The sequence below is a fragment of the Glandiceps talaboti genome, chromosome 18, assembly GCF_964340395.1.
Source record: "Glandiceps talaboti chromosome 18, keGlaTala1.1, whole genome shotgun sequence".
Taxonomy (NCBI): Eukaryota; Metazoa; Hemichordata; class Enteropneusta; family Spengelidae; genus Glandiceps; species Glandiceps talaboti.
Window position 1 is genome coordinate 2,026,766 of NC_135566.1, and position 27,064 is coordinate 2,053,829.

Genomic DNA, 27,064 nt, shown 5'->3' on the forward strand with positions numbered 1-27,064 from the left:
AACATAGATGGTAGACATTGAAGCTGATATCATATATTCTCAGGATTAAACGTGGTTGATAAGCGTTTTAGCTCAAGTTAAAATATGTACATAAAATGACGATTGAAATATATTTCTAGTACAATGTTACTGCCAGTGCATACCTCTATGGCAATGTTACATAGTTGATTGCATGGTGTGAATTTCTTTAAAGTTTTATATAAGATCATATATAACAAACATTTGAAAACAAAAAAAAATCATTGTGTTGACTTGACATTGCTTCGGCCACCAAAAATAGTCGATTTCATTCTAACTGACACACATAAAATCACACGAATATTCGGCAAGTCCATTTTCGCAAAATAATGACGATTTTTATTCCTGCATGCGTTGTTTGATAATCAATTCAACATGATCTGTATATGCAAAGACGCAAGCTTCACCGAAACGCACAAAAACAGTCGTCGCGAGAGACTCTGAAATGATTCACTTACTAAAGCTTACGCCAGTCAACTTATTAATGGCCTGAAAAAATGTGTCAAGTCAATGCCCTGGAAGAACCGGGTGACCTTGGACCTTGACAAGAAATCGAACCCTTTTCCAAAGTTCACAAAAAATCACTAAAGATGTGATTTTTTAAACATTATAATGTCACACATATAATCAAATGCCTGCATATTACATTCTTTTCCTTTTCATTTCAATGTTAATGCAGTATGGTAATGTATATCCTGTAATCGATCAGAGTCTCTTAATCTCGTCTTGGGTTGTTTTGTATTGCCAACATAGCTATCCATAACTGCTTTGGGTGTTCAGCTGAAAAAAAAAACAAACAAGTAAATTAATGTGACGTTCAAGTTCATTACTTTATCAGCTGTTTGTGTAAATATTAAAATATTAAATTTTGATGTCTGGATGGGATGTAGTAGGTTTGGTAACCTGTTATAGTTAACTGTTAATTCGTTATTTAATCAAAGATAGTGAAAATATAGAACTAAATATCATATAATAATGTGATAATGATAATTTATATATGATGATGTAACAGTCTGCATTTGTTGATTTTTATAAGATGAAGTACAAAATAGACAATACTTCAAAGATGACGTGTTAGTTGTAAATGACGTCATATTTGTAACAAAATGGCAATTTTCAACATTTTAATAAAAATGGACATTCATTAGCATTGTTCGCTTTAAAATTACCAGAATCGTAACAATAAATAAATAAAGTTTTTAATATAACACACCAGAATCGTAACTACAAATAAAGTTGTAATATAACACACACCAGAATCTAGCTATAAATAAAACCGTAGACTAGACAACCAACATAGATAAAACACGTGATAAATGCATTCCCTGATTCTGTACACATCACAAAATGGCAAAATACCGAATAAAGGATGTTACTATACCTTCAACACGTACGATGTGGAATTCTTTTATATCACTTGGTCTGTTAGTTATAATAGTTCCAGTTCGACCAGCAATCTGTCGGATATTCTTACCCTAGTAAAATCACAAGAAGGTGGAAAATACGAAATTTAGCGAATTATAGGAATGGGTGCGTAAAAATGTGTTCTTTTCTTATACGCTAAAGAAAACAAACCTATAGTTTAGTTTAGTTTATTTCAGTAAAACAACAAGATCGACAGTGCAGATATACAAGTAAAAACTGGTACAAATTGTTGAATTACTTGGATAACCCACGAAAGTCAAAGACTTGTTTCCAGTGGGGTCCGTATATAGCACCACGAGAACAATCTCAGATTGAATAAAATGATCTGTGATAAAAAGAAGACACTTTTAGTACTTAACATGTCCACTTATAACCGTCTGGTATTTGGTTCCTTCTTTACTATGAAGAGAGTAATATACTTGATGTAACGAAATAGGGAACTTCCAACAAACAAAACAAAACAAAACAAAGCAAAGCAACGCAACGCAACGTAACGTAACGTATCGTAACGTAACGCGATTGAGTGGTGATGGGAGATCCATAATGTTACTTTTGAAAAAAAAAATATAAATGCAGCTACGTATCAAACAGAATGAAAATGGATTTATTTGTGTTCTATCTTTATCTCTTTACATTACATTGTACTTACAATATCTGTTTTCATGTTGGATGTCCGTTAGTCTTACCGATGACAGAAACGTAGCTACAGATCCCGTTTATGAAGCTATAGCAGTATATAACCGAAAATCGGCGTGCAGTCGGTAAGATCTCCATGCATGAATTAATCACCAGGTTAAAAATAGACATGAACGACTTGCCTTTCTTCCAATCAGTTTTGGTATGCTTCTAGCTGGGTAAGGAAATTCCGTGACGTACTTTCCACTCTGCTGTAGTCCCTTTGAAGCATCAGTGCTGTGAATGAGAAATACCAATATGTAAGACCTGGCATCCGAAAACCGTGTAAAAAATGAATATCGGATGACGATTACATGTAAAATAGATATACTTGGTATAATTCAGAGCGTAAAAAAAAGGTATAATATTGTCTTCAACTTTCATTTTATTTGTTTTCACTCGTGGCACGACAATGCCCATCACAGCTGTTTGACATGTGGTTGGGATTACGGTCACCAATTTCCAAATATGGTGTGTCGTCTGCTAGTTGTGTAGTTAAAGTATGCGGAACGGCCTGACCGGCATACTTGGAATCCTTACAGCTACATTCTGTTCTATTGTCATTGCAATTTTAGCCGATAGAATTAGAAGGACTCGGGTTTCATATCAACCTTGACAACACGAGCGAAGGGTCATTCCACGGGATCTTGTAGAAACTAAATGAAAGTCTGTGGCTGTCGTCACGCACTATATTTAACTGTTGTCTTTCGCAATTTTGAGGTTAGCAAGCTTAGGACTACGTACAAATATTGAATGTTTTTTAAATTCATTTTATCATAGCGAAGGAAAAAAAATGTTTTTCCTTTCCAAAAAACATGATGCAAGAAAACTTTTTTTCTGGTAGAGGGCCCCTTTTATGAATAATGCATTGCGACCTGATTTATATTGAAATTGAATATATTACACTCAATGACTAATCTATTGTATGTAATTATAGGTGTAAATTTACACCACATTTGAGATGGCCATGTTTAATGGTTTCGGCTTCAAGTTACTGTAATGTCACACCATACGACTACATAATTATAAAAGTCTCAAATATTATCAGCCCAAAATGGTAAAATGTCCCGGAGCTTTCATTGACACGTCAGCGAGTCTGAGCAATGTGACATTATTTTCAACAATTATTCAGACAATTTTCTTTGGGGAAGAGTACAAGTTCAGAGAGAAAGCAAGAAATTCGACAATTACCTTTCAAATGTCTTTTCACTGTCAATAGTTGTTCTGTCTTCACTCATTTCTGACACAGTATCATCGTCATCGACCATCGACACTTGCACTGCACTGTTACGGACGGACACTCTTTTCGCAGAAAGAGCAGCCAAGTCATCACCAACCTGCACTCCGACACTCATTGTTTCAACAGGCTGTTTATTTGTCGTTGAGGGCGCCTTTTTACCAACTTCAGGATTCGCCACTGTCGCTGACGTATCTGATTTCGCAGTACTTTTCTTTTTCTTCTTTTTCCTCGCACCTTTTGGAAGTTTATTTTCAGGGTTGTTGCATTGATCTTGTTCGATGGTTTCTGATGGTGATACACCTCTTTGCAATTGGGCTAATGCTCTCACAGCGTTTGTTTCTCTTGATAATCTTGCACCTATTTTGGCAGGTTTTGGATCACCTTTCATCTCTAAACTCTTGCCCTTTTCTACTCTTGCCATTTCATCAGCCTTAGATTTCTTCTTTTTCTTTAGTATAGCGGAGGCACTCTTCGGGTCACTTTTCTCTGTCTTTGCTGTATCCTCCTTGACTGTACTTGTCTTGGAAGTACTTGTTTGTGATTTTGGTTCTCCAGTGCTGACCTTGGTAGTACTACTTGCTTTTTCTCCAGAGTCTTTTGAACTTACTTTGGAGGACGCAGCTTTATCTTCAGGATTGCCTTGCTTCCCTTGTTTGCTTATTTTCTTTTTTGTATTGTTCATTTTGCCTTCACCGGCCGTTTTTTCTATAAGCTTAGGTCTCATTTGTTTTGGTTCTGAGGGATCAGCTACTTCGTCTTTACTCTTCAGGTTTTCTTTCTCATCGACTTTTATTTCTGACATTGGGTTACTGATGCTACTTTTATCTGTATCCTTACTTCCCTTAACACTTCTCGAAGGGTTATCAACTTTTCCAATTTTCTTTTCGATGACGTCATCACGTTTTGAACTCTTGATGGCGCCCCCTAACTGACACTTCTGTTCCTTTTCGTCTATGATCTCGGTCTTTTCAGGACATATTTCTTCAGTTTCTTCACCATCTAACGGTGCCTTTTCTCTCACAGGCAACCACTTTTCAGTCTCGAGGGCGATGAGTTTTGCGTTAAGAGGGGTTTCCTTTGAATCAATGCCTTGTGCAGTGTCTTCCCTATCCCGACTGTTTTCTCTCTTTTTACGAGGTTTTCGTCGACGTTTCTTCGGAGTATCATCGTATGCTTCCTGTTGACTGGACTCTTCACGGTCGCTATCATAACCAGACGGTGATGGTCCATACAACAGTGTTTCAGGATTATCAGAAACTTCTCGTCTCGATGACCTTTGCCCCGGAACTTCAAAAAATTCTAGATTTTCTTCATGTACTTCATTTTCGACTCTATCCATGGTAATCATTTCAAATTCCAAAAATATAGGCGGGTGATCGTCTTCACTTTGTAGATCTTGGTCTTGACTTGACAAAGCCTGGAGGTTTGAATTTGTGCCTTCACGTTCATTTTCATGAGATATTATTTCATTACTACCTTTTTGTTCATTCGCCGCCGTTTTTGTAGGATTGGTGGTGTTGTGGTAGGCATTTTCTGATGATAGTTGATCACCTTCTTGGTTCCTGACTGTCGAAATGTATGGTTCATCAAGTATTGATTTCTTATCGTCGCTGGCCGGCACTACAACTGTCCGATTTTCGACTATATTCTTATCAGTTCTGATTTTGCTCTCTTGTGGATTTTCTGTGTTTTTCTTAGTTTCCTCTTCACCAACTATTACCTTAGTAAGCCCACTTTCTAAACTGTCATCTTTAGTTGATTGTGGAATATGCGTGCTTTCATGCGTATTTTTCAGTCGAACTGGTTTTAATATATCACCTTTGCGTACTGGATCAAACTCATCGAATTTGTCAGCATCGGTGACCACCATAACAAACCCCTCTTCGATGATTTCAATTGACCTTCTCTTTTCGCCGTGATGAGGATTATTATAATGTTGCCTCATTGTGACGTCATTTTCATTTTCTTCTGTTTTGACTGTCTCGTTTATGGTTTCACCAATTTTATCTGTTGTTGTTTCGTTGTCATCACTGCATTTGGATATTACTATTTCTATTGCTTTGTTTTGAACACGAGCAACAGACGCATTGTTGTTGGTTGGTTTAGTCTCAATGGTTGCGTCATCATCCTTAGTTGCTGCATTCTCAACAATTTGCATACTTTGGTTTGGAATGACGTCAGAGTCATTCTCTAGTTTTGACTTCTCAGAATGCTCAATTTCTGTCCTTTTATCAGTTGGATTTGATTTAGTTGCGACACTTCTCTCGTTTTCGGTTTCACCTTCGACAGTTGGTAGAATCTGGTGATCACCATCACCAACAACAGGGCTAGACTCAGATTGATCTTTACACGGAGTTGAGGCTTTAGTTTCTCCACACTCTTCTTTGGATATCAGGTGTTCAGACTTAGAAGGGTCATTTTCTGTATCGATCATTTCTACTGGACATTCTGGTTTGCCGCTTTTTTCGTCAGACTCTTTAGAGTTGTTAACTTGATTATCGACACTGTTATCGGCACTGTTAACTTGATTATCGGCGCTGTTAATTTGATTATCGGCGCTGGTAACTTGATTATCGGCACTGGTAATTTGCTCAGGAAAAGGTGACTTTTTGCTACTAATGGTTTCTTCAAATTTACTGGGTTCAATTTCTGTACAGGTCACTGCAACCAGGGGTTTTGACTGGCCACTGTCTTCATTATACTCACCATCTGTAGATTTACCTGGTTCAATTTCTGCAACAGGTTCTTCAACAAGAGATGGCGTCGGCTCATTTCCGTCTTTGGACACGGCATCTTTGGACTCTTTGGTTTCATCATCGGCTCTGGTCACTTCAACTGGGGACTGAGACTGGACATTTTCGTCTTTAGACACAGTGTCTTCAACCTCATTAGGTTCGTCTTTTGAACTGGTCACTTTAACAGGGGACTGAGGCTGGTCATTTTCTTCTTCTTCTTCGATCTTATCTTCGTTTTCAGTTCTGGCCACTTCAATGAAGGGTTGAGGCAGGCCACTTTCTTCTTTAAATACACTTTCTTCAACCACAGTGGGTGTGTGTTCTGAACAGGTCACTTTTACAGGGGTTTGAAACTGGCTACTTTCTTCTTCAGGCATATTATCTGCTAACTTAGTTGGTTCTTCATTTGTACTAATCACTATTGCATATGTTTGAGACTGGTCACTTTCTTCTTTAGACACACTGTCATCAATCTGTGTAGGCTCGTTTTCTATACTGGTCACTTTACCAAGGAACTGAGCGTCGTCATTCTCTTCTGAACACACATTGTCTTCGGACTTAGTTGGTTTGTTTTCTGAGTTGGTCACATTAACAGGAGACTTACATTGGTCACTTTCTTCTTTAGGCACACTATCTTCAATCTTGTCTTCGTTTTCTGTACTGGTCGCTTTAATTGGGGACTGAAACTGGTCACTTTCTTCATTGGACTGGTCTCTAGTAGGGGACTGAGAGTGGTCATCCTCTCCTGAAGACAACGTGTCTTCGGATTTAATTGGTTCGCGTTCTGAACTGACCACTTTTACAGGGGACTGAGACTGGTCACTTTCTTCTTCAAACTTTGTAGGTTCGTCATCTGTAATGGTCACTTTTACAGGGGATTGAGACTCGTAACGCTCTTCTTTGGAGACACTGTCTTTGGACTCGATGGGTTCATTTTGTTTACTAGTCACTTCAACAGGTGGCTGTGACAGGTCGCTCACTTCTTGTGATATGTTGTCTTCAAACTTATTTGGTTCAGTCTCTGTCTGTGTAGCGTCTTCAGGACTTTGCAACTGGCTATTCTGAGGTTCGGTCATCCCGTCATTGCGCTCAGACTGGTCAATTTGCGTATTACTATCATCATCAAATACTTGACTGGACTTGGAGTTACCAGGCTTTTCTTGCACAGCCGATTCTCTTTCAACATTTTCAGTTAATGATTCATCGCCACATTGTGTTTCACTAGATGACTCGTGTTGATCAGCTGACGCTTTTGGAGTATTGACTTCAACACATGAACCAGTTTCTCTTTTCGCAGTAACCTCACCAACAACAGATGCACACTTCAATTCACCGTCGATATCTTTATGCATATGTTCGTTATCTTTAGTTATATTGATAATCCCTATTATTTCATCTTTTGCACGTACACTTTGCGTCAGATCTTTCTCAAGCTGCGTTTCTTTATAGCCCTCTTTGGCATCTTCGTTAACGTTTTCAGTTCTATTTTTTGTCGGGTTTATCTCTACTTGTTCAGTTCTGTTATCTGTGGTAGTTTCTATACATTCAGTTGCCGTCTTCTGTTCATTATCAAAACCTACAGGGCTGATGATATCTTGGGTACTGTTGTTAGCCATGTTGTTCAAATCTTCAACGACTGTATGACTGGTGCCGCTACTTTCAGTAAGACCAGGCTTATTGGAATCGATAGTTGCGGTGTCACATTTTTGTACTTGGTTCCCCTGACAACTTGTATTTTCATTTGAAGTATCATCTGCATCATCGACTCCCGTGTTTTCTCGCGATAGTGCCCTAGGTTCCTGGGAATCACACGTGGTAGGAAACTCAGTAACCACATCGTTTGTTTCATCAGTATCATCGTTATGAGTTGACCGTTTTTCATTCACTTCTTGCATGCCAGTAATACCAGACGTGTCCGCGACCACCATCTCAGACATAGTATGTCTTGCTGAATCTAGGGAGGCAGCGGAATTTGACGATTCGTGGTCCTTATGTTGAGCAGTAAGAACGTTCGTCTGTTGTTCGCAACCAGTAGACGCTTGGCAAGATTCATTCAATACTAATTCCGATCCCATATCGGTCATTCCTGGATTAACTGTATCAGATTGAGTATCATCGGCTTGCTTATCTTCGTTCGGTATTTCACTCCTATTTTTTGTTTCATCTTCGTCAGCTGAAATTACATGTACACAAGTATTTCGGTTCTCCTTGGTGACATTGATATTTTCATCACCATGCACAACAGCACTGGATTGCACATCATTAATATGTTTGATCAACTCACCAACTTTTTCTACAACTTCACCTACGCCATCGTCAACTTTTCTCTCATTTATAGGCTCTTCGTAAATTCCAGGATCCAGCGATGGAATTTCACTGGATTGTTGTGATCCCAAATCAGTGGCAGTCATATCTTGTCCGATGTTTTCAGTTTCATGACTGACAGTTATGCATTCACTGATACCACTACCTGTAGGCACTGCAGACATACGTTCGTTTCCCGTACCTTGATCAACGTTATTACCGCTACTAACCATGTTTTCAACAAGTATAGAATTCATACCACTTTCTTTTGAAAATTTATCATTCTTGCAAACTTTACTGTCATTGTCATTACCATCTTGATTTTCTGCATGGAGTATGGGGTCAGTGTCAGTTTTCTCCATGGTGTTGTCGGATTTCGAAATCTCTACATTATTCTCTGCATTATCTTGGAAGTCTTGGCCTTTCATATCAGGCGTGCTACGAACACCGTCATCTTCATTGCGATATGATGGTGGAATCACCTGTTGTGCCTTGCCCTTTTGATTGGATGGTGAAATCGACTGTTCTTCTTCGGCTTTTTGATTGGATGGCGGAACCGGGGGCGGGGCCACCTTTTCTTCTTGACCCTTTTCATTGGATGGTGTAACCAACTTTTCTTCTTGTGATTGTGCCTTTTCGCCTTCTCCAGATACCCTAGCCAAAATAGCGTTAACAAAGTCATCTACTTCATCTACTTCGTCGTCCTCATCAACCTTTCCTCTTCCCTGTGACCCACTCTCAAACTGTACATCTTGATCTGGTTTTGACTCTATAGTAGATTGCAGACTTTGATTGGTTACCACATTATCATTCCTGGCAACTGATGCCTCGCCTTTGTCACTACTGATAACACATTTCGTTGATTCTTCGTGTTGTTCTGTTAGAGCAAATTATAAAATCAATATACAAGCATTGGTAGTAAATATTTTAAACTTATAGTCAGTCACATATGTATGCTGGCCAAGTATATACATTGGTCGTCAATGAAATTGTTTACTTTCAAACATCAATATAAATAAGGTCTTTCCGAATGATGTATTTAATCAAGTTTCATGAATTTTTAAAATACTGCTAGGAGAGGTCAAATGCGTTAATTCATAAAACTGTCACCGGATGACTGCAATAAACCCCTTACTTATCCCTTAAACGAAGAAGTTGGAAATATTTTCAAAGAGATATGAAGGAGGGACTTTATTGAATAAAAACTGCACGAGTTTGTTAATGTACAAAGCATTGTTATCAAGGCTGTTTTATAGAAAGTAGCGTTTTCTAAAAGGCCATGATGAAAATATTCAGGTCGAGTTGAGTCATCGCAACATCTTCTTATTGCAACACAAAGAAGTAATTTATAAATCTATCATGTAAAAAATTCATTGCTGAGTGTAATACGGTATGTCTGTTCTGAATGGTAGTTGGTAAAGTTTGTAAATATATTACAGTAGACGATCGTCGATCATATTGAAGGAAACTTCATTACCTTCTGAATCAGTATTTGACAATTGTGTACAATTGGCCTAGTAAAACGTTTGGTGCAAAGTCAGTATTTGACAATTGTGTACAATTGGCCTAGTAAAACGTTTGGTGCAAAGTCAGTATTTGACAATTGTGTACAATTGGCCTAGTAAAACGTTTGGTGCAAAGTCAGTATTTGACAATTGTGTACAATTGGACCTAGTAAAACGTTTGGTGCAAAGTCAGTATTTGACAATTGTGTACAATTGGACCTAGTAAAACGTTTGGTGCAAAGTCAGTATTTGACAATTGTGTACAATTGGACCTAGTAAAACGTTTGGTGCAAAGTCAGTATTTGACAATTGTGTACAATTGGCCTAGTAAAACGTTTGGTGCAAAGTCAGTATTTGACAAGTGTGAACAATTGGCCTAGTAAAACGTTTTGTGCAAAGTCAGTATTTGACAATTGTGTACAATTGGCCTAGTAAAACGTTTGGTGCAAAGTCAGTATTTGACAATTGTGTACAATTGGCCTAGTAAAACGTTTGGTGCAAAGTCAGTATTTGACAATTGTGTACAATTGGCCTAGTAAAACGTTTGGTGCAAAGTCAGTATTTGACAATTGTGTACAATTGGCCTAGTAAAACGTTTTGTGCAAAGTCAGTATTTGACAATTGTGTACAATTGGCCTAGTAAAACGTTTGGTGCAAAGTCAGTATTTGACAATTGTGTACAATTGGCCTAGTAAAACGTTTGGTGCAAAGTCAGTATTTGACAATTGTGTACAATTGGCCTAGTAAAACGTTTGGTGCAAAGTCAGTATTTGACAATTGTGTACAATTGGCCTAGTAAAACGTTTGGTGCAAAGTCAGTATTTGACAATTGTGTACAACTGGCCTAGTAAAACGTTTGGTGCAATGTCAGTATTTGACAATTGTGTACAATTGGCCTAGTAAAACGTTTGGTGCAAAGTCAGTATTTGACAATTGTGTACAATTGGCCTAGTAGTAAAACGTTTGGTGCAAAGTCAGTATTTGACAATTGTGTACAATTGGCCTAGTAAAACGTTTGGTGCAAAGTCAGTATTTGACAATTGTGTACAATTGGCCTAGTAAAACGTTTGGTGCAAAGTCAGTATTTGACAATTGTGTACAATTGGCCTAGTAAAACGTTTGGTGCAAAGTCAGTATTTGACAATTGTGTACAACTGGCCTAGTAAAACGTTTGGTGCAAAGTCAGTATTTGACAATTGTGTACAATTGGCCTAGTAAAACGTTTGGTGCAAAGTCAGTATTTGACAATTGTGTACAATTGGCCTAGTAAAACGTTTGGTGCAAAGTCAGTATTTGACAATTGTGTACAATTGGCCTAGTAAAACGTTTGGTGCAAAGTCAGTATTTGACAATTGTGTACAATTGGCCTAGTAAAACGTTTGGTGCAAAGTCAGTATTTGACAATTGTGTGCAATTGGCCTAGTAAAATGTTTGGTGCAAAGTCAGTATTTGATCACTGAGTATCATAATTTTAAACGGTTACATGAACTACAAACGTTGTTTTACTTGCAAAAAAGGAATCTAGGTCACTAGGTCATAAAAGCTGTACGCACAACTGAATAATAAATATAGAACTCACCAATATCCACTTTTGTGCTAAAACTTAAATCTGATTCATCTCGTTGTTCCTTTCCACTATTTTCTTTTTCTCCTTTAATATCTTTCTTGTCATGCGTAATTTCGTTTCCAGATGTCAGTCTTGCATCTCCACAGCCTGTTTCTAATATACCAGAATCCTTACTTGGTTGGCTTATCATTTCTCCAGGGCTCTTCTGCTTTCCGAGTGTGTGACCTATAATTGCGCCACTAATAGTAACAGGTATAGCACGTTTTTGGTACTTTTCACTATATGTGTCACAAAGAATGGCGTTCCGTTCATTTCCATTAGTATCCGAGTTCATACTAGAATTAGTGCTACTTTGCATTTGAAGTGTACTGTTCACAAGATTCGAATTTTCGAAGTCACCACATGTGGCGCTTGGAACTGGATTTGTTGGCGCGTTTTCTTCAGTAGCTGCTTTACCGTTTATCGCGGGAGTGGTGGTCAAATAAGTGCGTTCGACTGCTCCTTCCTTAGGTGAGGTATTCATTAAAGCCTCCGTCGCAAATGCATTTTCATTTTCGACAAATACTGTCGAACTCTCATCATGTAACATTAGTGGTGCTAATTCGTTATCTACATCGGATCCTGAATTTACACTTGGTCGTTTATAGTTTCTCGTATTTTGTTCTAAAAGTGGGAAACTTTCAAGCCCAGTGTGCTCTGTATCCGCATAATCATTGCCATTTTGAATTCCAGGGTCTAGGTCGCTCACAAAATCTTCAAGTTCAATAGTTTCGTCGACATCATCTGTCGTTGATGTTTGTCCTCGGTTTCGTGCCATCAATTTTGACGGTGATGGCCGTTTGTCCATTTCTTCAACATTCGGCTCAACTTTGCTTGACTTTGCACCACAACACTTTGACCCCATGTCAGTATCACCGGTATTCGACACACTACTTGTGTCATACGTATCCTGGCTACTATTTTTGCTCATATCTGTATTTTAGTAATTTTTTACGTTTTCCCCCTTTACAAAATGAATCGCCAAACTGCAATATGTACATATATATAATATTTGATAAAGTGATCAAATATCAATAATTCTGTCGAGACTCACAAGTACAAATATTCCACTAGAAGACGTAAAATCGAACTTGTTCTCTAACGATGTCTGCAATGAAATAAAAAAAACTTTTAGAAGGGAGTCACAGAAGCTTTTCTACAGGGCATACAATTGCAAGGCGGTCAAATTTTTTTCGCCTGAAAGCCGTTTGTCGTAAAAGTCAAAAGTAAACTGCCAGCCTCTTTACGGCAATGATAGTACGCTCTCTTTACGGCAATGGTAGTACACTCTCGCTAAAGCAGAAATTACTGTGGCTTCCGAAAATGATGACAAGGATAAGGACTATGACTAGACGCTATGAAAACCAACATTCAATTTTATCACGTGCTGGAATGTTACGCATGACTGTATCTGTCAGTACTACTTTAAAGAGCCGTATATGATTCCTGGTCATATGACCTTCAGTAAAGTGTATAAAATGCCATTACTTCGGTATAGTTGGAAATTGATATTCTCACCAATACTGAATACAATACATGTACTATGAATACACACTACTTGGTTCGCAATTTATAATCATTTTTGTTGTTTGGGTTTGACTTATTGTTATTAACTCTAATATATTGTGTAGGTACGAATTATTATGAAGTTGCGGACTAATAAGAAAATTAATTGTTTGGAAAAACAATTTGACAACATACGTCGCATATTTTCAGGCTGTCGGTATGAAAGATAATGCAGCAGACATCACGTGTTTAACGCGTGTACAAATTAAGGCCTGTAATACCGAGCACAAATATTTCAACGTGTGTTTATATATATATATATATATATATATATATATATATATATATATATATATATATATATATATATATATATATATATATATATATATATATATATATTTATATATATATAGTTATATATATATATATATATATATAGTTTTGGTAGTACTGGAACTCTTTCTTGGTTGTAACTCGGAGTTTCACGCATGGCGCGATCATCAGACAAGTTGTCTGATGATCGCGCCATGCGTGAAACTCCGAGTTACAACCAAGAAAGAGTTCCAGTACTACCAAAACTATTACGCTCTGCCACTGCGGTATAGAGCACTGTCTTAGCAGATTGATACTCACCGAGTTATATATATATATATATATATATATATATATATATATATATATATATATATATATATATATATATATATATATATATATATATATATATATATATATATATATATATATATATATATATATATATGACATATAATTATGATATATCATTCCGGGTTTTACGTTTGTCTTGGTACACAAATAGGAAATTTGAATTTGAAAACTAGTATTAAAAGGATCAATGAGCAATATAAATATGTGTGTTTCTACTCCTCAACAGAAGGGGTCTGTACCGACGGTCGGGGGGAAAGCTAAAGAGGCTATGAAATACGTCTACATGCTTAAATTTCAGTATGTTTTACATATACTGTGACATTCTTTGTAGTTCGGTAAAAAAAAAGAAGAGAAATTGAAAAGAAAAGAGGAAAACATACCTATGGGAAACCAGGAAATTGCAATCGGAAGATTTACTTTATGAGGTAATCGTGTACAGTTGATATCTAATAGGGTAGTGCAGAATTACACAGCTGTTTTGACGGACGACATTCCCCCAAACCCTCCCCTGCTATGTGTATACTAGTATAGTGCAGGTGATGCATGGTGTCTAAGCCCTCAGCTGTGATTAATTGTATTAGCCATCGTTTCCGACCTCTTGGTGGCGCTGTACTGACTGACATCATTGGCATTCTACAGCTGTTCGTCATGGCGAATACTACAAATATTTGCGAGCTCAAATTTATCATTATTGCTCCATTTATTGATTCATAATCATTAGTTTTATGAGAGTAAATCTTTTAAATTGATTGAGAATCATGGCCAACTTGGATTGTCTACAATCTCATGAAACCGTTACATAGCATAGCCGAGTTAATATATGAAGGGTTGAGACTGCCAACGTTTTCTGTAGCATTCTACGTATTGTGAAAAATGGGTCTCTTAAGACGAGAAAAAACGTGGCATTGCATTTAACCGATGATATCAAATAGACATTTTTTGCAAGCGTTTAGTGATATATGTGATTTTATTAAATAAATAAGCACACAAGATACATGGGGAAAATTAAATAATAAACCTTCTATAGTTTATAATACTGGAATTAAAAAATGATTTTTTTTGATAAGCAGATTATAGACATGTAGAGATGAGAAGAATGGCTTACCTTACAAGTGATGGTGTCGTTGTACGAACAGTTGAAATGCCGTAACAGGATCGACCAAACCGCCAGAAATGCTGTATGACATTCAGCTAGAGCGCGTCATCGCCACAGACATCAACGCTGTGGCTGTCTCGACGCTTTCCCTAGCATATCACCCCACGTGTCCCCCGATAACCTCTCAACGCGGCGCATGCATATCAGCGAGACATGCTTTGCATACTTGTGCTAGGGCAAGTTTGACGATGGGTTTAGGTTTCTACTAATAGCTCCGTCAATGTACGTGCTCTACAGTCCGTGAATGGTATGTATTTGCTGGAACGTGACGATGAAATGTTATATGGCAGATGTTAATGTCTTGTCGATGTTTAAGAGGAAATGTAGACATGTTAATTATTGATATGAAAATATGGCCAGCACTGGTAATAATAGGACAGACGTATTAATATGATAATGTACCAAGGGAACGATAAAGATATTGATATATTACTTGTCTGGAAACTCTAGAAATTACACAGGCGCTTGTGATCTTGTATATGCTTATAATAAATAATCACTGTGTAGACGTCTTTGACAGGTTGCGATTGGCCAATGATTTTAGTCTACATAGCTTTGCATGCCTTGATTATCAATAAACGACATTGATATTATCAATAACGTATCTATATCCAAGTTCACAAGTGCCTGTGGTGAAATGGCATGTACGCGGCATATATAAATTTTGAAAGTAATAATCTTTTCTCCTGTAATAAGATGTCTCGGCTATGACTCATTTATACGTTGGAAATAAACTGATTTATTTTTATAGTTACTAAAAGAATCTGTCTTACATAAATCGTTACTGCAAACCACTCAGATATTTTACTTGAATTTGTAAAGAGATTAGGCCTACTCAGGGGTGGGGTGAGGGTCGAACACATAGTCTTAGTCTAGAGCGCTGAGAGTTTTATATCAGGATTTGTCACGTGATATTGTAATTATCACATTGTGATCAATTGTGTCACCCAAGTGGGATTCAAGTTACATATTACATGCGGTGTTATGTTAAGAATGTTTTCAATTATGAATTGAAATGAGCAGTGATGGTGAAACACTCAAAATACAGGAAATTACATTCCGATAGTCTAAAAGTCACTATACATATTACGTATTTTAATTCCAGAGATGTTTCCACAATGGTGATTTCTGTGACATGGAGCAAATTAAAATTGAAAATCTCGCCTAATAATTTTTTTTCTCTTTCTCTGAACATTGCGATGAGGAACGATGTTTAATATTGGATGGATGGAGATCAGCGATGTGTAACTTCAATTTAGTTTTTATTAATTTACTTTCATATCTAATTCAACCGGTTGTAATGTTTTATGTTATGTATTTTTTTTTCTAAGAGGAGATTTTACCATCATGCAATTCTGCGCGTTAGATCGCGTTTACACCAGATTATACCATCCCAAGTGTACAATGTGTTATCACAGTCACCTAAATGGTGTTATACGGTCCAAAGTTATTAAACAACATAGTATTTAGTTTTTAAAATGTTTTAGGTTCGTGTCCGAAAGTTGAAAACATAAATACACTCTTTGTCATAAAAGCTTAGCAATTGGCTATTTGAGATACACACAATCCTTGTTTGAGACACACACAATACATTGTCAATCACGTTGGGGAGTGTTCGAAAGGGTACTAACATAAGATGGACAGAAATCCATTCTTTTCAACATGACGTCATGATCATGAATGACGTAATACCATTGTAATTGACAAGAACAATAATATGAAGGAACGAAATTTTACTGATTTTAAGTGACGAGAAAAATTCACAATTGGCTTGTTAGTTGATTAGTTTGGGTTTGTTTGTGAGTTGGTTAGTTTGGATATGTTATGAAATAATCGGCGTACCAATGTTTTTGTTTTTGTTTTAAACATCAGAGTTACGTGTAAGTACAACTCTATCATTTCATAAAATTAGTACACTGAATTAATAATGTACTTGTAAACTGAACTAATAGTGGAAAAGAGGTCTTCACTTTAATGCTGCTCCAGCTGCAGAACGTTTAAAATTTTTTTTAGGTACAATAACTTACTCGTAATATCGTACACCGAGGACAGTATTGCATCACCTGTGGTTATAAACGTATTTTTTCTTAGTAGCTGTATACATGATAAATAAAATCAAAGTGATTTTGGGGTCAGAGTCCGCACCCAAAAATCAAAAAACGATTTCGACCTGTTTCTGTACTGCTTATGGATAATATCGACCACTGAATTGAATTAACATGTATACAATGTCTAATTATTTCCAGTGGTTGTCAGGTCGAAACACGATACTCAAGTTATAACTGGTACTGTAGCAGTTTTAACATGGTGACAGATTCAAAACCGAGCTTTCGCTCAAGAGTTAAACTTACCACTGTACTACCTACAAATAGTGTTTATAACTAATTAACAGATACAATGTTTTTATTGGTAATTGACCAATTTCTAGTGGATAGATCGTTGGTTATTTTTTTTTAATGTCACAATTGCGCGCAGGTAATGCAGGACAAAGTTATAATTGTGTTAAACTCATTAGGGAGATGAGTCAGTATGATGATCGGAGCATATCTTATACCGTTTTATCTGTACTACCATGTCACGTCAGCACCAAGTACGTAGTATGTAGTCTTTCTAACGTTACCATGGCCAGGCTTGGAAATGTTTGTACAGTGTAATAAACTCTTACGAGATACTTCGGAGATTGAGGTGGACGCAATGATCAGGTGAGAGGGATAAATTCGTAAATTTGATTTTGCAACCAACTGTTTATGAATCGAATGAACGGTATTGGGAATTGCAATAGGTATGACAACTAGTGATAGGACATAAGCTACCGTATGAGTTGATTTCACATGTCATTTTCAGGCCACACCTTTGTATACATACATATTTGTAACATCGAAACAAAGAATTGGCCTTTGAGGGCGCTGTGATGGAACAGAAGTAGGCTACTCTTTGTGAAAAGGTGTATACGCTCCAATAGAAAAGTCACGCATTCGGACGTGAGACCTTTGATACACGTCCAGAGGAATGAATTCGAAGATGGTATATTGTTAACGTTGTTACTTGACATGCGGTAGAAGCAGCAATACGCGTGTAGTTACCACAATACAATAACCGACGAATCGCTTTTTCTAGTACGGACTGTTTTCTGTTCAGCTTTTAGAGTGTCCCTCCCTGTCTTCGACAACCAAAGCGTATTTGAGCAAATCGGTAAGTGTATATCCTTTATTGTATGATAGTTACTGTAATTCAGATGTGTTTTTTTAACCGTCATATAGCTAATTGTTACATTTTGTATTTATTTGTATGTACTTTTACAGCATTGGCACCACGCCAATAGAAAGTTATTGGAGTTGAAGCGGACGCTTGCTTTCTCTGTTAGCAAGTCTCTCAGATCTTCTATCGTCAAGAACGTAGAAATCGCCCTATGGTATGGCGAACAAACAAGTAACCATCGGTAACGTTGACATGCCGGATGAAATGAAGTATTATGCCATCCAATGTGCTTTGGAGGCCATGGAAACGGGTCAAGACGAAAGAGAAATTTCTTTCCACATCAAGAGACAGTTTGACAAGAAGTACAAGCCAGCATGGACATGTGTCGTTGGAAAAAGTTTTGGCTGCTACCTGACACACCACACTAAGAGATACATGTACTTTTTTATTGGCAACCGCGGTATATTGATTTTCAAGTGACAATTATTTTGATTCAACGACGAGTACATACAGTACTTTAATGGTCAGTGTATGAGGTACCCTCGCAGTATAACATGACATTCGGGACACATTAGATAATTAACATCATGCAACAATTAACCCTCTGCATTCTAAGCGCAAACTAATTTATTGAAATGAAAGCAGTTTATGGACAGATTTATTTAATTATTTAATTAGTGAAATTACGAAAAATGATATTTCTGTTTTGAATATGAACAAGTTTTATTAAAAACACAAAGAAAGTACACGAGGACTTTGTTGTGCGAAAATCTTTAACATGTCAATAGAACAACAGACAAGTCTCTGTGATAGAACACGTCAAAGAATTTAAATGAATATCACCTCCTTCAAGTTGTCGTTGGGCTGATCTAAAAAGGAGCTTCTGTTCAGTTGTTGGGTGGGTACGATATAATGTTTACGACCATAGGTGTAAAAAGTACTCGTTGATCACCTGGTATTCAAAGTAAAGAGTTTGTAAAGAATTGACAATTCGTTGCAAAGCTTTTGCTATTTCTAGCCAAATGATTAATTACACAACATACCATTTTATCCAATACGATCCATCAGCTTAGTATACGTAGATTAAATTATAAAGATCATAACACACAAGGAGGTCAACTTATAGCTCTCAATATTATTACATGTAACTAAGTTGAGCTGTTTGTGTAGCTTTGTTAATCGCCATTATACATGTAATATAATATTATGTTGAAAATAGTTGAACGGAGAGATTCAACAAGTCGTGGAAACTCGTACTAGGGCTCAACAACATATTAAGTGGGGTATTTTCAGGTCTTGTGGTCATATATCGTCAACATATCGTCGCCTTATCTCGATTGACTCGGATGCAACAATATGTAGCCTATTTACGGCGCTACGTGGTAGCTCAGACCACTAAAACCTCTCGTAGTGTGAGAGTACCACTAGCGTCGTAAACAGGTTTCTTACTTGTCTGTGTTACTACATACGTAGGTATATATTGTGTGTTTGTGAATGTGAATGAGAACGTTATTTGTCATTGCTGTTGACTGTCCATGACCTTATAGCAGTTCACAGGCCAGGTTTTTTTGACGAGATATACGTAGTGTTGACTACAGGGGGGTGTATTTATAGGTATAGTGTCAACGATAATGTACACTCTTTGTTTGTTTCTGGAGGGTGGGTGTATTCGTGGGTCAGTCAATTCAAGTAGCTCTTTTGTCCAACGTCACTTTTCTGTATACATTTGGTAGCACCAATGGTCACAAAGGAAGAAAAAGATAAACGCCATTGTTATTATTTCGTACTAAAGCCTTGAACTAGACGACAGATGTCATAGACTTCAATTCTACGTGAAAAGGAACCGTCCCTGATGAGAAACTATAATTTCAGTTATCTGATGATCTCAAAAGCACAAACCTCTAAAGTTATGTCTTATGACTTCCTAATTCCTTGGATTAAGTCTTTTATGCTCTGCTCTGCACTAATATTATTGCATTACTTGAACACTGTTTTCTCCAGAGAGACGTCTTTATATATATATATATATATATATATATATATATATATATATATATATATATATATATATATATATATATATATATATATATATATATGTGTGTGTGTGTGTGTGTGTGTGTGTGTGTGTGTGTGTATACATATGTATGTGTGTGTGTATGTATGTATGTATGTATGTATGTATGTATGTATGTATGTATGTATGTATGTATGTATGTATGTATGTGTGTGTGTGTGTGTGTGTGCGTGCGTGCGTGCGTGCGTGCGTGTGCGCGCGCGCGTGCGTGTGTGTGTGTGTGTGTGTGTGTGTGTGTGTGTGTGTGTGTGTGTGTGTGTGTGTGTGTTTGTTAAAGCGGACTGTATGAAAAGCCTTTGGTACACACAACTTTAAAGACTGGTCATTCTGAGTTCAATATCCAACGATTACTACAGAGATTGTATATGAAAGGGACAAGGGAGTTCTTTTGTAGTCTGTGCGTTCTTAGGTTCTGAACCCGCGATCCGAGTAATGATTTTGAGTGTCCTTACCCAGAATTCAAATGATGATAAAGTTGAAAAAGATCACTTTTTTGGTTTTCCTCTTTTTCCTGATTTTTGCTCGTTGTGTTGATTATTCAAGCTAGTCCCCTTTCTTTCATTACAGCGAAAGTGGGTCATTCATTGTGCGTACACTGTTATAAAAGATATAAGGCAACGTACACTTTACGCTCCGACTAAAGTTATACAATCAGGTGTGAACCGTGAATACAAATCGCCAGGAGGAGTTGACTGGAACGGTGTTTATTGTTGTTTATTGGACACGCAAGAGAGACGTCGATAAAACCTGGTGGTGTGGTTACCAGCTTTTCAATACATCACAACTAAGCTTATATTTACAGGCTGTTGTCTGTCGAAGTGTTACCGTCAAATGTAACGTTTACATTGGCAACCAAAGTGGTTTTTTTTAGCAATCGGTGAGTGTAAAATCCTTTACTTTATGATACTTATTGTAATTCTGGAGAGTTTTATTAACCTCCATATGTATATTTCATTGTTATTTGTTTGTATACTTTTTATTTACAGTGACACTACACCTTATAAACGGGGACTCACTTTCGGTCCAAACAAGCATCGACAAGTCCTTCAGACCGTCTACCGTCTAGAAGACTAACACCATCCTTACAACATGGCAAACAAACAAGTAACTATTGGTAACGTCGACATGCCAAATGAAATGAAGGATTATGTCATCGAGTGTACTTTAAAAGCCATTGAAACGTATGAAGACGAACGCCAAATGTCTTTCCACATTAAGAGAGAACTTGACAAGAAGTACAAGCCAGCCTGGGTTTGCATCGTTGGAAGTAGCTTTGGTTGTCAATTGACTCACCAAACCAAGCGATACATCTATTTCTATACTGGAAAATTTGGTGTGTTGATTTTCAAATGAAATCATGTTCTGCAGAAGTACAAACTGTTTTAAAATGACCATTTTTCAAATACACCGTATGGCAGTTGTGTTTTTTTTTGATAAAATAACATGATTTTTCCATTGCATGAGGATTTCTCATTATGCTGTCATATAAAACACTGAGCACTTCAATAACCTTTCGACATATTTAATTGAAAAAAAATGACATAACCATGTGTTTCGCCATGTGTTCATGTCTTGTTTACAATGGCCATGGTAACAAAGGGTGACTCACCACAATAATGCAACGTGAGGCAATTAGAAGTAATGATGCAAGGCCTCTGCTACTTTATCCAAAATGTCGATAAATAATCCTAGAACAGAGTTTCTGTCATGTCACAATTTTCGCATCAACCGAAATTCTACCATAATGCAAGAAATAGTGTTAAAATAAATATTAATATTTAGAAAATTTGATTGTTTCTTCTCCAAGTTTGAGTTGTCACTGGGCTGATAATCAATGTTTGTCTTATGATAGTATCGATCCATTGTTACCTGGGAAGGGGAGTTGTCAACGTTATTTATAGCATGTACGTATCGCTGGCAACCTGTTGTGAGATGAAACCTTGCTTCCGTGTTTCATATTTATATTTGACAGTTACATAATTCAAACTTCTAATACAATATGAACTGACTACAGACATTACCGTGTTTACTATATAGTCGATTTAAAAACACATTGTACCATTCTTTCCAAGGCTTTTGGTATGACAGGTTATCCTTAGGTAAACACCTGTTTTACAGTCGTGATTATAAACATTGGATTCCAGGCAATTTCCGGTCTAAGTCTATCTATCTATCTATCTATCTATCTATCTATCTATCTATCTATCTATCTATCTATCTATCTATCTATCTATCTATCTATCTATCTATCTATCTATCTATCTATCTATCTATCTATCTATCTATCTATCTATCTATCTATCTATCTATCTATCTATCTATCTATCTATCTATCTATCTATCTATCTATCTATCTATCTATTTATCTCTGTCTGTCTGTCTGTCTGTCTGTCTGTCTGTATGTCTGTCTGTCAGCCTGCCTGCCTGCCTGCCTGCGTCTGTCTGTCTGTCTGTCTGTCTGTCTGTCTGTCTGTCTGTCTATCTAGCCATTCACCACCCACCCGCCTATTTATATCTTCGTGTTTTGTGAGATTAGAGTATTAATTTTCATCGTTGTTGACTAACTGTAACCTTATTGTCACCACGCTTTGCCATGACTAGATACACGTAGTGTAGACTACAGACGTATTGTGTTATTGAGATGCCTTTGTGCTATGTACCTTGCTTGTTTGTATAGGCCTATCATTAGTATTGTTTTGTCTTGGAATTAGGGTTTTATAGACCCATCGTAGTCCACTGTATCTGGTCTACCTTTAAAGGTTTGAAGTTGGGGTCTTTTTGATCAAATCAAAATAATGGATAACGGACAAGGACACGATTGAAAAAAAAGACAATTTTTAAAACCTGTGCTACGATTGTTGAAATGATATACAGTGTATATTGAAAAGAGTCAGCTATGTGTTAAGGCCACAACCTTTGCTGTACTTTGATTTAATTTAATATGATTTAATATGATTGCCATGGTAACATCCATCCATGGCAAGTAAGGGAGAAAAGCCTTAAAGGCCTATGTAGTCCCTGTAGTGTTCCAGTACTGGTCCAAGACAATTTTAAAGTCTTTAACAGTTTCTGCTCCAATGACATGTTCTGGTAAATTGTTCCAGTGGAGTACAACACGTTGAGAAAAGACGTGTTTCCTGATATTCAGTCTGACAGTTGGTTTAAAAATCTTGAGTGAGTGTCCTCTTGTCCTGTTTGTTGATTGGTAGGTGAATAAAACGCTTTGGTCAATTTTGTTAACTTTGATAGGAAACCAGAAAGCAATTTTACAGGTTGTGATATACAAACTTTTTAGGTTATGGTGTCTAGATATACACCGGAAATCGTCATTCTTGTAATTTCAGTTTTATTTTTTAACCAAAAGTGTGATCTCTTTACCATCATTTCAATTCTGGGTGATGACACTCAAAAGCATCACTCAGATTGCGGGTTTAAAAGTGCCTGTGAATATTCTTAGTTGTGATATATATTCAATGAAAAGTAACCACGCCACCAAGTTTTATCGACGTCTCTCTTGCGTGTCCAATAAACAACAATAAACACCGTTCCATTCAACTCCTCCTGGCGATTTGCATTCACGGTTCACACTTGAATGTATAACTTTATAGGAGCGTAATACCGTGGCCATATTGTCTTATATCTTTTATTGCAGTGTACACACAATGAATGGCCCACTTTCGCCATCTTTTCATTCTTTGAGAATTTTATTCATTCTAAAAAATGAATGACACACCGTAAAGCGGTACGTGTCGCTGAAGAAATGTCAGCTCTGAGGTCTCTCTGGTTTGTGAGCATGTAGACCATATGGGTTTATTGTATTTCATTAATACATCCATGTTGAAACAAACCAATACTATGATAAAGTTGTTCAAGGTCCGGTACATTTAGCCATAAAAAAGTTCACCGTGACGCTTTTCATGGCCAAAGTCGAGGACATGGTAATGATAATGTCAAGGGACTACACGTTCACGTGATTTTACCTCAGACCCGCACTATAAAGAATCTATAGTGGTCCGAGATGATACCGATATCTAATATAACCTTGAAGATATGTGCATTGTGTTCTGATGACAATCGTTTCTAAGACAACTCAAAGTGTTTTTACGAAGGGCCACGATACGACATTGAACTCGACAGAGAGTTGAAGTAGCATTCATGCTGGCAGGGCATTACTCCGTCGCCTTTCAAATTTTACTCAAAATTCACTCAATAGACATTTTCTATGCCGCATTAAAATCTGGATTTATTCAAGACATAATTCACAGAAACGACTATCTAGATATTAGATTGTAGTGACCGGCAGTGGATAGATTTATGATTTATATTTGTAAAGTCAAGTTACTGACTGCATCTGTAGTCTGTCTATTGACAGGGGGAGTGACTACAGTTCGTCCACTAGTCTGTATTCAGACACGGGTCATATTTTGTCGTATTCCTGAAAAAAAACCTTCTGAAATATTTATTTATTTATTACTAATTATGTACACATATATAACCCATAACATGCGATATAATAATCAGCTTGCACAGTGCACATTCTCTGTTCTATACATATGATACAGAATGTGTACTACTCACTTAAGATTCGAACACATATGAATATAATATTAAATCAGTCTTGACTTCATCGAACGTCCAACGCGCACCATGTTTAATTCTATTAATTTCAGCAGCAAAAATATAGCATTACAGATAAATAACAAAAAATGTCAAGTATGTAATTGTCTAGTATGCAGAAATCGACTACTTGATATAAATTGTGCGATTTGACTCGTAGACACTACATGGAATATAAGACATGTAAAACGGAGATGCGACAAAAGGTACATGTATGTAACTTGTGGAGCTTCTATCGGGCAACTGAGAGCGCCCTCTCTAGATGTTGCATTGGCAGGAGTTCATAGATACAGTTTTGTCCTTTACCTGACCCTTGCCTCACTGCCTAAAATCATGTGATAAGCTTAGTGATATTTGCTGATCAACATGTATTGTCAGTATATTGGCGATGTAAAGTGTAGTGTAGTGTAGTGAAGTGTAGTGTAGTGTAGTGTAGTGTACTGTAGTGTAGTGTAGTGTAGTGTAGTGTAGTGTAGTGTAGTGTAGTGTAGTGTAGTGTAGTGTAGTGTAGTGTAGTGTAGTGTAGTGTTATGCTGTGCTGTATTGAGGTGTGTTGTGCTGTGCTGTGCTGTGTTGTGTTGTGTTGTGTTGTGTTGTGTTGTGTTGTGTTGTGTTGTAAAGGTCTTACATGTTGTGTTTTCTTTAGTTTTTCTTTGTGCATTGTATTGTACGTTGTGTTGTATATGGTTGGTGTGTTTACAGGAAGATGTCGCCTTTAGACATCGGTCACGCAGAACGAACTTTCAACTGTGTATACCACGCATACTTTCTATAGGTTCTACATTATATAGTGAAACAAATCGGCCAACGCATTATTTCCACCAGGTGACAACTTTAAAATCTAGTGTAAAATGTGCTACTTATTGTTTGAAATATAAAACAAAGGACACAAATGACAGTTGTATCTAATACAGTGGCTCAATCTAAGTATACTCAAGTTTTCTTTTAAATTCTTGTATGCAGGTGTCAATGATGGGTCAATAACTTTCTTTGACGTAGACGTTCCCATTCATATGTCATCTTTAGAGCTTTGGAGGTGCGTGCTCACTATAAGTTGGCAAGGGTCGATATATTACGCCGAAGAAGTACAGTAACTTTTGGCCAATCAGAACATCGCTTTAACATTAGCGAACAAATCAGTGAGTTTAGGACAAGACGTTCTCGAACATTATGTTTTGATTAGATATATACTAATGTAAGTACACTTAGAGACACTTGTCACCAGCACCATATTATTAGATCGTTGACAGATTACTGCAAAACAACCGAATTTCTCAAGATCTATTCGTCTGGCTCAGCGAAAGGTGAGTACCTGTCTACGTCTGCACGCCCCGATAATGTCAACTGTGCATGATAGTCGAATAATATGACTACTAACACAGAATCGCATGTTTAGTTGAATATGTTTTTCTTACGTTTCATATGTGGGTCCAATGTGCACTGTAGATGTTATTCAAATCGATTTGTGTGACATTTTGTCAGATTTTTGTATGATAACACAATAAGTTTGAAAAATGCATATTATTATTGTTCTACAGGGTTGAACGATTAAGATGTCTGACAGAAAAGCCGTCATCAAGAATGCTGACATGTCGGAGGACTTGCAGCAAGACGCCGTGGACTGTGCAACACAGGCCCTGGAAAAATACAACATTGAGAAAGACATCGCTGCCTACATCAAGAAAGAATTCGACAAGAAGTATAACCCAACTTGGCATTGTATTGTTGGTCGTAACTTTGGTAGCTATGTGACACACGAGACCAAAAATTTCATCTACTTCTACCTCGGTCAAGTTGCTGTACTTCTTTTTAAGTCCGGATAAGATTTGATGTTGTCAGTCTTCAAGGATGATTACGGATCGACTTGGTCTACATTGTTAGGGACTATTAAACCTGAACTGATCATTTGAAAGATGCTGATAAAACTACAAGCCTTGCTTTTATCCTATACAAGCTATTGTTGACTCTTTGATTTTTTGCCAACAATTTACAGGCAAAGTACCTATTGTATATTTCTTTATATTTTTTTGTACTTTTACTCAACTATCTTATTAAAAATGATTTGTCTGATTACTTCTCTTCTGTCATTCCTATGTTTTTGGTTGTGGTGGTACATGTCGTGGGGTGGGTGGGGGTTGGGGTGATATCACCTGTCCTGATAAGAAGGTGAATGACTGTATTGGTTTTGGATCGATTCATGGTGGCAAGTGCGATACCGGACACAAAATACTAGTAACTAACACAGTTCGCATTTGAACTGCTCTCCCTTGGCAAGGCCATTGCAAAACTGTAGTCGTTGAAGAATAGTGTGGTTTTGTACGTTACCAGAT

At 37.1% G+C, this 27,064-nt stretch overlaps 1 protein-coding gene and 1 pseudogene across 2 annotated transcripts; one reads left to right on the forward strand and one right to left on the reverse strand.

Moving 5' to 3' along the window:
• Positions 1-328: 328 nt before the first annotated feature.
• On the reverse strand, positions 329-15,114 carry LOC144449013 (uncharacterized). Its single transcript, XM_078139409.1, has 6 exons — positions 14,792-15,114; positions 11,482-12,616; positions 3,310-9,274; positions 2,262-2,355; positions 1,400-1,493; positions 329-798 (listed from the first exon to the last, which is right to left on the reverse strand). The coding sequence occupies exons 2-6, from the start codon at positions 12,437-12,439 to the stop codon at positions 734-736; spliced, it is 7,176 nt and encodes a 2,391-aa protein (XP_077995535.1). The 5' UTR covers positions 12,440-12,616; positions 14,792-15,114; the 3' UTR covers positions 329-733.
• Positions 15,115-25,888: 10,774 nt separating this feature from the next.
• On the forward strand, positions 25,889-26,807 carry LOC144449315 (dynein light chain 2, cytoplasmic pseudogene; annotated as a pseudogene). Its single transcript, XR_013482159.1, has 2 exons — positions 25,889-26,038; positions 26,273-26,807. The product of XR_013482159.1 is annotated as a dynein light chain 2, cytoplasmic pseudogene (transcript).
• Positions 26,808-27,064: the final 257 nt, after the last annotated feature.